Genomic DNA, 13,131 nt, shown 5'->3' with positions numbered 1-13,131 from the left:
TCCACCTTAGTCCAAAAATTATTCAAGACCATGTGAGAAAAAAAGTAATTAATAATAGTAGCTTTTACATCAAGAGAACCTCTTTCTACACATCTACAATCACTATCTTTATGAGCCTTATCTCATTTCATCTTTATGAGCATTGTTTCACATAATTCTTCTACAGATGAAAAGATTGAGGTTTAAAGAAATCAAGTAATTTACCCAAGATCACATAGCTAATAAATAGTAAAAACTGGACTAAAGCCTAGGTCTTTTTGACGAACATGTTAAGATAATACAAAATTTAGAAAGGAAAAGAAATATGGAAAGAAGTAAAGGGAAAGATAAAAGTGGGAATGAGAACTGAAGTAATTAATGTGCTTAATACAAAAACTATTGTCATTAAGATTATGCTTCTTAGGAATGGGTCAAAAATTGAGTGCCAGTCTTTCTCTTATTTACTTACAAGATTTTAAATTATGTGACACACAAAAAGCAAGGTTACATGACCTGTCATTAAGAGAGGAAACAGTCATTAAAACCAGACCTAGAGATAGCCCAGATGTTGGAACTTATTAGAAAGCAACTTCAAGATGCTAAGATAAATATATTGAAAGTTTTGGTGAAAAAGGTGGACAATATATGTGAACAGATGGAGAATTTCAACAGAAAGCTAGAAACTTTTTCTCAAAGCCAAAGCAAAAAAATACTAGAACTGAGAAGATAACTGGAAATGAAGAACTCTTTCAGTGGCTTTATCAACAGAGTGTACATAGCAGAGGATAATATCAGTGAACTTTTCAATATCAATAGACTAGAGGAATTTTCCAGATTGAAACAAAAAGAGAAAAATGAATGAAATTAAGAAAAAACATAGGAGACCTATGGGACAATATCAACAGCCCAATTTATGTATAATTGGAATCTCAGAAGGAAGAGAGAATAGCCAGAAGACATATTTAAAAAGATAATGGCTAAGAATTTTCTAAAATGAATGACTGACATCAACCTGCAGATCCTGGGAGCTCATTGAACTCCAAGCAGGATAAATATGAAGAAAAACAAGTATACATCATTGCCAAACTGCTGATAACAAAAAATTAGGGGAAAAATATCTTGAAAGCAGCCAGAGAAAAATCCATTACATTTAAGGGGATAACAGTATGAAAGACCACCAACTTCTCATCAGAAATAATGGAAACCATAAAAAAAGGTCCCGTGGAGGCAGAATGTGTAGGATCTTTAAAACAGGTCATGCTAAGAATTCTAGATTTTATTTTAAGTATGATGGAAAGTTTTGACCAGGGGAATGGCATGACCTAGTTTACATTTTAAATCAGGAGAAATTGCAGAATGTGTCTGACTTAAAATCCTATGATTAGTAGATAGAGGAGACACGACCGAATTCCTGGTCTTCTGGTACCTTCCAAGATCATCTCTCATTGAGTGATGCCAAGCCACCACTGTCCAAGGTCAGCTGATTTCTGAGAGCTATTCCCTGTAGGAATTGTACTTGGACTTAGATCAATCAGTGGGTGCTAGAAGAGACAGGACATCTCACAAGAAGAGAAATAAAAAGAAAGGGAAGGAAGAGGTGGGAAAATAATGGAAGTTTTCCACGGCCAGCAGGAACTACACAGTGTAGCCTGCAGGGTTCCTTCCTGTGGCCATGTGAGCAGTGTCCTTTCCCACAGACCAAGATGGCCAAGAATATTTCCCCGTTTCTCCACAACTGGCCCTGCTTAGGTTGCTCCGTAACTGGATGTGCTGTCAGCATTCCCTTTAATTCCCTTCCCCAAGGAGGCCTTGACTCCTTCCTCCAGAAAATTACCCCAGGCCCCTGCCCCAAGCTCCACAATAGTTCCTACCTCAGAGGCTTGCCAGGGTTCTTTTATAGCCAAAGCCAGGAGTCTGGAGAACTTTCCCACACAGAAGGCCGCATTCCTGTCCTCAGCAGGATGGCTAGTGGAACCCGCTGGCAGGGGTGGTTTAAGAATACAATTACCTTTTTTTGGTTTGCGTTTCCTTTATAGGAAAATAATTTGGCTTCATATTATTTAAAACAGTGAATGGGCCACCAAGCAATTAATGAGTCAGCATCCCTTTGGTTAAATTGGGTTTGGTTGGTAGGAGGACACAGGAAGAGCCATTTTTCTGTGTTTATGCATTGAGCCCTTTGAATTAATTCATTTCCATATCTAAAGGCTGCCCTTTAGAATAAGTTGTAGGAATGGCCTCCTTCCCACCACATAATTGGATCTGTTGATGTCATGACAATGGCCACCGATGTGTTGTTTCACTGCAAAAATTCTACTTGTCACCACATAAATGATCCTAATATGCCAAGTTTTCTGTCATGGTTTCTTTCTGTTCCTTCTGTGGACCTCTGAAAAGAGACCTATCTGCAGGCCAGTCATAGTAAGCCTCTAGAATCACCCACAAAGGATGAGTAAACAAATATCCTCTGAAAGGAAAGAAAATTTTGCCTTTGGTGTGAAGGGCTATATCTGGGTTGGAAAGGGCACAGCTCGTGCAAAAGCTTGAGGTGAGAAGGAGCAGGTTTGCAACACTGAAGTCCGTTTTCTGAGTATTTTGAGCTCTTCTGAGGTGCTCTGTTGAGGAACGAGATGGCCTGTGTTCTTTCAAGAGTCCTGCCCTGATAGTATAATACTTACGGCTCAGCCTCTTTCAGCTCTCTCTGCGCAAATGTAGGCAGGGATGCCGGAGGTAAAAACTGCGTGATGCATTATATGATCGTGGGTTTGAAGATATGTTATGAAATTAATAGTCATGATTAAAGAAGAGTTCATGTGTAATGTCTGAATTGACACAGAAAAAGAGGGGAGAAGTTCCCCTGTGACCATGGGAGGATGTCTTCTCTGTCAACTGTCCCGTTTTCCACAGGCCTCAACGCACAGGCATTCTGTCCAGCTCTCCACCCTGTACATTTGAGATCGGCAAGTGTAGGACTAAGTGGTAGCCCTCTATCCTATTGCTGGCAGGTGCTCTTGGGCTCTCCGAAGCTGGCCCAGACTGGATTGCTAGTGAATTTGTCCCAAACGTAAAGTGAAATTTCCATTTCAGATTGGTAATGCTTGCTGGATGCCCCCAAAACACAAGCCTTGTAGTGTGGGCGCACACACTGTGCAGCAGAGCCGAAAACCCACAAGTCTTCCCTGTCCCCAGGTGTTCAAATCATGATCACATTGCCTCCCTGGCCCCAGTGAAGCACCTCTGGAATTTCCTCCTGCCTTCTGATAAAGCTTGGGCTCCTTAGTATAGAAATCCTTCTGTGGAAATCCAGTGAACCTCTTCCCAGCCTTGTCTCCCCAGGCTTTGCCATCCCACACTCTACCCACCTGCTGTTCTTGCATGTCTAACCTCCTGCTGCTCGCGCTAGGCGGAATGGCTTCCACATCTGCACTTGCCGGAATCCTAGCTGGCTTTAAAAGCCCAGCATGAGCAGAAGTCTGCTTTGACCTTTTAGCCTCTGGGCCCCTTGGCTAAATTCTTTGTGGCACTTTATGACTCTGTTCCTGCCCCACACATTCTTTAGCTATGTGCTGACCTCACCTTCGAGTGCCGACCAGTGCTTTCATCACCATCCTGGGTCCTTACCCACTCATCATGTGCCCTTCTCCTAGGATTGAGCACGCATCCATTCAGCATGTGTTTGCTGCCTTCCTCCGTGAGCCACACAGCCCAGCAGCCGTGGAGCACCTGCCCTCTGGAGCTTAACCTCTAACCGATGATACTCCCCACCTTTTGTAGAATGCCTACTGTGTTCCAGACACCAAACTAAGCACTTTACTTTTTTTTTTTTTTTCCCACATGACCATCACCACAGCTTAAAAGAGGTAGATTTTTCTTCTCACCGTTTTGCACATGAAGAACTTGAGGCTCAGAGGTGGTGGGCACTTGGCTCAGGGTCCCACAGCTAACCAGGAGCAGGGTGAGGTTGTAAACCCAGGTTGGTTGACATCTGAGTTCATAGTCCTATCCCATCTTGAGGCACGTGAGTGTGCGTGAGTCAGGGGAGGACTGGGTAAGTGTCCTTGGTTCTCTGTCTCCTTTCATGATACCATGTTCTGCTTCTACAGATTGAGCCATACATGCCATATGAATTCACATGTGAGGGAATGCTACAGAGAATCAACGCTTTCATTGAAAAACAGGTAAGGCTCTTCAGAAATCCTTTTATCCCATCACCCCGGGGGCTCTTATGAACATCTAAGAGCTACCATATTTCTGTGGTTATTTTCCTACTTTGCAAGACTCTAGAAGCTGGGTAATGGTTTGATAGAATTTTGAAGCATGCATTGTCATGGTCATCCAAGAGACTTTGTCCTAGTTAAGAATGTTCTTTATGGGGGCGTCTGGGTGGCTCAGTCGATCAAGTGTCTGCCTTCAGCTGAGGTCATGATCTCAGGGTCCTGGGATCAAGTCCCACGTCAGGCTCCTTGCTCAGTGGGGAGCCTGCTTCTCCCTCTCCCTCTGCAGCTCCCCCTGTTTGTGCTGTCTCTCTCTCTTTGTCAGATAAATAAATACATTCTTAAAAATAAAGAATATTCTTTGTGATTGTGGAAGGTCAAAATGGAAACTTAAAATGGGAGAGACTGGATAGTCAAGGCGAAGCCCTCCTGAGCCATCAGACCTGTGCCCTGAATTGGTTCAGAGGGACATCACGAGGACTTAGGTAGGGAGGGGAACAGAGAGACAGTTCACTGGTCCTGCCTGATCTTTGTTTCTTACCCTAAGAAAGGCAGGGGCTGAAACCAGGGGTTTCTAAGCATTCCTTTAATATATGTTCAATAATTCCAAATATATTAGGACTTCTTAGTGGTTTTCAAATATCTTTTCAAACACGACCCCTTTTCAAATGAAACGTTACATGAAGCCTAAGAATAAAACAGATAAAAGGAGGGCTTCAGTGCTAAAGTGGGGGAGGGGGGCCTAAGAGTCCACCACCCCCAAGAGAGCTTGCAAACTCTGGCTTGTGCTTGTGGCAGTAAAGGCCAAAAGCACCACTGGCATCCTTCTGTAACATTTTAATTCCTTAGTCTTCAAAAGCAGCTCAGAGCTACAAATAGACAGATGCAGAACCCCTGTGGGCAAAGCACTATGAACTCCTTGACCACATTTCAGGAATGGGGGTCTCCTTTTAAAAGGCAAAGCAAAGTGTCTTGGGATGATCAAGAGATCTTTACACAATAGGGGATGAGGACCGTGCAGGCTAAAATAGAAATAGTGTGTTGCAAATATAAGTAGTGTAGACAGGAGGTCCCAGGTAGGTTTCGAAGGGAAGGTTTGAGGCAACAGGCTGGAGAGCCCCGGGCAGTCCTGGACGCTGCTGTTGGAGAGGGAGAGCGGTGGGCAGAGGCTTAAAGGAAGCGTATCTGGTATTCCGGGTGCCTGTTCATGGCCAGAGGGCATGCTGTGCAGCCCCGCCTTCTGGGTTCACAAGTTTTTGGTTTTATGATTTGGGTGCCTTACTCCACCTCTCTGGGCCTTAGTTTCCTCTCTTGTAGAATAAGGATAATAATAGACGTCACGGGGCAGGAAATGCTTAGTACAGGGCTGGCCCGTAGTGTTCCATAAATGCGAACGAGTACTGTTGATCACTTAATAGATGATATCGTGTATCCTATCACAGTGTATTATTATATTGCGATATCATAGAATGGGATATAATATGACTAAGCATCTGAATCACCGTCTCATTCAGTCTTCTCATTCAGTGTAGTGCCTTGATTGGCCACAACCTCATCAGCATCCTAACCCGAGCAGCCCTTTACATGCAGACTTCACAGCAGTGCGTACGGAACACGTCCCAGCGCGTTGTCTCATTCGGTCCTCCCCATATCCCAGGAGGCGGCAGGAACAGCCCCCCTCTCTGGGTGGCGGGACCAAGATTCACAGTCTCCGGCTAACGTGTCATGGACTCCAGGTTCGATGCTGGTTTGGTCTGAGTGCAGGCGTGTCCTCGTAGCATGGCCAGGGCCGCAGGCGGGGGCCGGTGGCCCGGCGCTGGGCTTGTCATCTTCATTCACCTTCCCGCGGGTGTGAGAGGACCTGCGGGTTCTCCACTGGCAGGGACTTTTAAGCTGTCACATGCAGGATCCCCGCAGCTGCTTCTGAAACCCGATTCCTCCCCTCCTGTCTCCACTTCCTCTTGGGGAAGATGGTTCCTCGCTGCCACATAGAGAGAGACTCTTCATCAGGTTTATTTGAAGACTCTTGAATCACAGCCAGTCCTTAAAAGTTCTCCTGTGGCCTGTTATCTGTAACTCTATTACCAGCTTTCCTTTCCAACAGGATGGTCGCATTCCCTAGAGTGACCGGGCACCGTGCCCCGTAATGCAGGAGCATGCCTGGTCCATTCACCTCCATACCCCACGCGGCCTTCCTGGCACACAGTAGGTGCACAGTAACTCCCATCTGAAGGCAGGAACAAAAATGAATGAGCGCGTGTGCACATGCATGTGCTTTTCATTCACGTGTCCCGGGTGCCAGAAAGCTCATCTTGGACTTTATGATTTGGAATACACGCTAATTAAACTACCCTTGCACACCACTCCCCAGCACAGACTCCTGCAGAGCCCACTGTTCACAGACATCCAGAGCTTTCTGTTTTGTCTGCTATTGTTGATTCCCGCATCCACTGGGGAAATGTCAGCCGTGGTGCACTGTGGACTGGGCCGGGGCCTCGGCAAGATGGCAGGGAACGAGTCCCCATCCTCAGGTAGCTTCAGGCCCCCCTAGAGAAGCCATTCAGGACCACAGGCCATGCCACCGCCGTAGGGTCGGACTCTGTAACAGCGATGTAACCGGATGCTTAGGGATCACACCACTCAGTCTGCAGAGCAGGGAAGGCGGGGAGAGATGGGGAGAGTGTATCCAGCAGCATTTTGTGCGAGATGAGTCCTTGACAGCAGACAGAGCGGTTATGAGAAGGACTGTACAGGTCAAGACGAAAAGGTCTGGGGGAAAAAAAGAAAGCATGGTGAGTTATCGGAAGCTGAGTTGTGACCGAAGGGAGATGATGTGAGAGACGGCTGGAGGAGGAAATAATTCATGAGTAGATCCTCAGGCTCCACCAAGAATGCAGATTTGATCCTGGGACAGCAGGAAGCTCAAGGAAGGTTTTAATGCAGGATGAGGGCAGTGAGACTCTCAGATTGGTATTTTAGGAAAATTCCTTCTAGAAATCTTGTATGGGGGGCATTTCCTGTTAAACATTTTCTTGGTGCTGCTACACAAGCCAGAAAGAAGCCAATTTTGAGTTAATCCAGGCCTCCATGGAGGGTTTTGTTGAGGCCATAATGTACCCCTAGAGGGGTACGGGAGGTCAAGACCCCATTGATTCAGTTTGGGTCTTCAGCCTCTAACAGTTCTCTCCAGGCCTCAGTATTTTAGAGCTCAGGGTGTTCGTTATTTTTTTCAGCTAGAATTTCATCAAAGTGCAGGGAGACTGGAGCGAGGGGGGTTTCTGGCGTGAACGGAAAGCCTCGAGCTCTGAAGATTGGTGGCAGCTCAAGCTTCCCGTCCCTTGAACTGTAGGAGCACTGCAGCCCTAATTAGGCTGATCTCTGCCTTCAGAGTCTTCCGTGTGATCTGCAAGGGGAACAAGGAAGCTTTTATCTCAGAACCTTTTCAAGGTTGTCCATCACGCTCACCCACGGCAACGGGAGCCAGGGGAAGCCAATTGACAGCAATTGAGAAAGCCCCAGGCTTCAGTGGTCGTTGAGTGGCTGACAACTGGAAATCTACCTCATACCCAGCCAACCCCGGGCTCACTCACCCAGTGGGAAAGAGTCGTGACTTGAGGGAAACCACTTGCTTTTCTCCCTTCATGCCCCGGCCCTGCACACACCACCACTGCTTGGCTGTACTGGAAGTGTTGATTTGGGTTGCATGTTCTTCCAAATCAGCACTCTGTTCGAAGGGCTCTCTCCAGCAGTGGGGGAGGAACTGCGGGGTAGTGCCAAGGCAAAAGTCCCTTGTAACCTCAGATCAAGAGCAGCATTCTTCCCTAACCTGAGTATCCAGGCCTATTAAGGTTCTCATGCTGCATTTCTTGGGAAAGATTTAGGTATTTGCCTCAGGCCAGAGGGGATAGAACAGGTTCTTTTGAAGGAACGGCTATGTTCAGGTTGCTTTCTGCAAACCATGCCTATGTTCCTCATTCCTATTTTCTTTATTTCCCGTAAAGATCCTGTAAACGTGCAAGATGATTATGCTCGTATTATTTTGCAAAGAGCTGTGTAATTCATGCGAAAAACGTTCCGGCGATATGGAAGGAAAATGAGTTAACCTCAAGAGCCACTGTGGAATCAGCTTCAGCTCCTGGGAAATCTGGTTTCTCTGAGCCCATCTCGAACTCCCCAGCGAGTGTTCTCGATGCAAAGACAAGCCTGGTAGTGAATCCAGATAGTCCAGGGCAGCAAGGAGTGGTGGTGGAGCAGACAGGTTGCAGGGGAAGAGGAGGAGGAACTGGAACTGAAAAGGGAACAGGGTTGGCCCTAGATTGGGGAACGTTTGCTCTTTGGGGAAGTGAACAGCTACTGTTGACCTAGCCATTCCTGATCGCAGATACTGACTGAAGAGTGCTAAGGGCTGGAGGCCCCACTCTCCATGATCTTGGGCATGTTCCTAACCTCCCCATCCTCCTGCTTCTTCTGTGCAGTGCGGATACCTACCCCAAAAGGTTGATGGAGGAATCAATAGACTAATGCAGGTATAGGGCCGAGAGCAATGCCTGACACAGAGTAGGGCCGCGGGAAGCCTCAGCTGCTTGCTGCTGCTGGAGCCCAGCCCCCAACCGAGGTGTGCTTTTTAGGGAGCCTCATTGAGACATAAGTTACAGACCAAAATTCACTCCATGTAAGGATACAATTCAACGATTTTTTAATCACATCGATAAAGGTGTGTGGTTAAGGCCAAGGTCTAGTTTTATAGCATTCCCTTCCCCCCAGAAATCTCACTTGATACCTATTTTGCAGTCTTGGCCCCAGCCCCTAGGCATCCCAGGTTCTGTGTTCTATTCCTGGAGATTTGCCTTCCCTGGAGATAACTGGCTTCTTGGACTGTGTGATGTTCCTGAGATCCATGCACATTCACGTATCAGTACTTCGTTCTTTATGGTTATTATTATTATTATTATTATTATTGCTGAATGGTGTTCCACGGTGTGGCTCTGCCACTGTTTATTCCTGCATTCACGCCTGACGGACGTGTGTACCACTCCCACCTTTGGGCGGGTGTGAAGAGTGTGTGAACATTCCCACGACTGTGGATGTGCACTAGAGGATGTGGGAGGTTGTGGCTAACTCCTGTAGAAGTGAGCTTGTTGGCTCACGCACCTGTAGAGACCAACCGTGGAGGTGGATGGCGACAGCTCAGCATCACAGCCACCTCCTGAGTTGTACCTGTGGAGACACAAATCTACACCCACTGCTGGCCGTGAGCCCAGCAGCCACCTGGGGACAATGTTCACTCCTTTAAGGACAGCACAGGCTGAGAATGGGAGATATCATTGGGCAACTGAAATGTCTTTAATCCGGTCAGTCATTATTTATGGAACACCTGTTTTGTGCCAGGTCCTGGGCTCTCTCAGCTGTAACAGAAAGAACAAATATGTCCCTTACCTCTCAAATAGCTGATGGAATTTGGCTTAAACCCCAATTTCAAGGCCTACAACCTGTCCCTTTTTTTTTTCTTTTGTCTTTTTTGCCTCCCAAATTCCTGGCCTTACTTCCTCTAGATCCCACCCCCAGACCTACATCTGCCCCTGTCTCCTTGGCTGCACACAGTTTGTGCAGAAACCCATTTGCCCTTGCTGTGTCGGGGACATAGTAACTCTCTACGGTTTGCCCAGGACCGGGTGTGGGGCTGGAGGAGATCCCTTCACAAACAGCCAGGAGAGAGGGCAAGCCAGCGCCTCATGGGGAGGGGCGGGGGGCAGCACTCTGTCATCTTCTCTGCTCTTTGGCTGTTTCTGGGAATCACATTTTCTCCACACTGTGACTTGGCCTTTGCGACAAAGGCAGCGCCCTTACTTCTGTTCCACAATAAGTTGTCTTCACTTGGGCAAATGTTGCCTATTCTCATAAAGTTCCTGACAGTAAACCTTTCTTATGAGTCACTTCCGGATAATTTCAGAAGAGTCAAATTTAGGGGAATTCGGTGACCTGTTGAAATAATTGTTCAAGAGGAATGCAGATGTTCTGCGTTCTAAGTGGGCTTGTTAACCAGGTTGGAAAACTATTAAGTCTCATCCTGGCTCTAGAAAGTCTCTCTGAAGTAGAATATTGTTCCTTTCTACTTTTACTGTTAAATCCCCTGTTCAGCCGCTCTATATTGTGCACCAGCTATCCACAAAGCATCATGTTTGTGGGAAGCCAGTAGCTCCTGTGCAGCCTACGAAACCCAGCCCAGAAGTCCCTGCTACCTGGAAGCCTTCTCTGACTGCTTCCACCACACTTCCCATCCCCACGAAGTTAATCATTTACCTACTCTGAGTGGCCTTTACATCCTGTTTGGACATCTGTTTTCTGCTGTTCTGTAATTTTTAAAATGTTGGCCTCAACATTTAAGAGCCAAAGATGTGTGCGTGACTCCATGGGACCTCCGGGACCCCACCTTCGCTATTTCTGGCCCCCACCACGCACACTCTCAGCTCCTACCACATGCAACTCCCTGCTCCTCTGGAAGCCTGTGAGACACTCCCTTGTCATAGCCTCTGATCCTGGTTTGCCTGTGCCTGGAATTTTCTTCCCAGATCCTTGCAAATATCCGATCGTTTCTCAAATGCCCCTTCTCAGTGGTACTCTATCTGGACACCCTCTCCCTCAGCAGTCTCAATCCTTTTTCCTCACCTCTTTCTCTTCTAGAGCGCTTACTACCTTTGAACATATCATATATATTTTTTCTGTCCTTCTCATTGAATAGAAGGCCTATGAAGGCGGGAGTTTGGTGGCTCCTTTTTTTCACCAATACCCAAGGGCCTAGAAAACTAGAAAAGTCTCTTGCACGTAGTAATAGTAAGAGCCAACCTGTAGATGGCGTTGTTTATATCAGGTACTTTTTTGAACACTTACCAACACCTATGATAAAGTTTAATTTATAAATTAGGTACAATAAGAGCGTAGAACTAGAACAATTATAACAATATACTGTAACCCATATTATGAGATTGTGGTCTCTGTCCTCGTATCTCGCTGTGCTGCGCTCACCTGTCTTGTGATGCTGTGAGGTGACGAACTGCCTGTGTGAGGAGACGACATCGGGGAATGATGCAGGCGCTGTGACGTAGCCGCCGCTGACCCTCTGACGGTTTGTCAGGAGGAGGGTCATGTACTTTGAGATGACCGTTGACCCAGGGAGCTGAAACTGTAGAAAGCAAAGCTGTAAAGGCGTTCGGCGGGGGGGGCAGTTCTGAACCCTTAGGCTTTTCTGCTTCTCAGCAAGTGTTTAGTTGAATGAATGAATTAGAGGATGGGTGAGAGGAGGAGGAGACGAGGCGGGTGGGCCTTGCCATACTTGGCTGTTCTGAGGTGGGAGAAACGGAAGGCCTCTAGCCTCCCATGAACACCCAGGCGGGCTGGCCCCTGGGCATGAGAAGAGACTTACGATTGGAACCGCTGGTTCAGTCGTGCCCTCTGGGTAGCTGGACGAGAGATGGCTTTCACGGGTCAAGTGTCATACCTCATCCAGGCTTTCAGCATGTACCCCCCGGACCTGGGAGCAAAGAAAGGTCTACCTTGGAGTATGATCTTTACCATCTCTAGGTGCCTCCTTATGAGTCACCTCATTTCGTCTCACCGGAATTCTGTAAGGACTGAAAGACCTTTGTAGACGTGAAAGCAGGCAGAGAGCTTGAGGGCCGCCGGTGGGCATCCCCTGCTGGAGGCCACAATCACATCCCTCATCCCCACACTCCCTCCTGCCTCACCTGGTGTCATGCTTACCAGGACACCTTCAGGCTCTCCAGATGGTTCACCAAGCCTTAAAAAGTTCCTGCTGCTATTTGCACTACTTCTTATCCTCCTGGCCCCCAAGACAGACTGCTGAGAGGATGCCAAACCAGCCCACGGTGAGCCATGAGCCAGGGTGTCTGGGAACCAACAGCTCACGTGAAGGTGAGCTAATAAGCCTGCCTATTGAAGGGAACCCCCTGGTTGACCAAGAAACAAGCCAGTGGGGTGGCTCTGCATAGCCTTGAGGCAACATCCCTTCATGTAGCCTCTACAGAGCCTTCTGCTGGGTTCCATTTATCCAGGGCTGCCCTGGGCTCTGCCCTGGGCTCCCACACTGCAGTGCCTCACACACACACACACCCCTGCCACTGTACAGGGCAGAGGTCCCCCGCTCCATGGAAGGGCGAGAACAAGGAGCCGAGCGGTTGCAGAGCACCTGCCGCTGACCAGCCTTTGGTTAGTTCTGTCAGCTCAGATCTGGGCCTTCCCACTGGAAGTACTTTTCCTGGTCTAACACAGTAGAACCTTTCCCCTTGTTTCAGTTTTACCCCTTGGACCGCTCCACATACCACATAAGGCCAAGAACGAGTAAGAGACCATTTCTTAAGTGTCCACCAGACCGAACAGCTGTAGGGATACTGCCCTCAGGTCTAACTGCCTGTAGACATCTGTGGAGAGATTCTGTGTTTTCTTAAAAGATATAAAAGCCAGAATTGGAGCCTTCGGCAGTGTGGGTTTCCGGCTCCCCAGCCTCATCCAGGGGTGCGCCACGCTGAGTCCTGGAAGCAGGGAGAAGAATCCTCATGGAGCCTCTAGTGATGTTCGATGTAATCTGATTTGGTTTCCTGGATGTCCAGCCATTTGGTATGCTCACACGTAGCTTTGGCGTTGCATTTAAAATCTCTTTATGATAATGCCTAAAGGCAATAGAAGTTCTCAGATTGCTTCTAAAGAAGTAGAAGCCAAGTTGCTTGCATTAGGCAGCCAGAGAAACAACCAAAAAGCAACACTTAACCTTTTCCAAATATCTGTGCACCCACTCAGCTTTGATCAATGACTCCATTGATCATGGTGTGTTTGGTGACAGCCATCCTCACGGGATGGATAGAGTACCAAAGGGCAGCCAGTAAGCTTCTGTATGCTGCCAGGTAAGAGAGCCACAGCCACCAGT

General features: G+C 47.5%; 1 protein-coding gene across 2 annotated transcripts in view; it reads left to right on the top strand.

The window, feature by feature from the left end:
* The window catches only part of MGAT5 (alpha-1,6-mannosylglycoprotein 6-beta-N-acetylglucosaminyltransferase), a 340,000-nt gene that overhangs the window by 316,360 nt on the left and 10,509 nt on the right, over nt 1–13,131 (top strand). For both annotated transcript variants that reach the window (XM_032856183.1, XM_032856182.1), the window contains one exon: nt 4,083–4,157. In XM_032856183.1, the coding sequence (XP_032712074.1) occupies nt 4,083–4,157 (75 nt within the window). The remainder of the gene's footprint in view (nt 1–4,082; nt 4,158–13,131) is intronic.

The sequence above is a fragment of the Lontra canadensis genome, unplaced genomic scaffold, assembly GCF_010015895.1.
Source record: "Lontra canadensis isolate GAN:19392208 unplaced genomic scaffold, GSC_riverotter_1.0 scaffold11, whole genome shotgun sequence".
In the NCBI taxonomy this organism is placed as follows: domain Eukaryota; kingdom Metazoa; phylum Chordata; class Mammalia; order Carnivora; family Mustelidae; genus Lontra; species Lontra canadensis.
The sequence above is the reverse complement of the archived record's forward strand: the minus strand, read 5'-3'. Positions and strand labels throughout refer to the sequence as shown.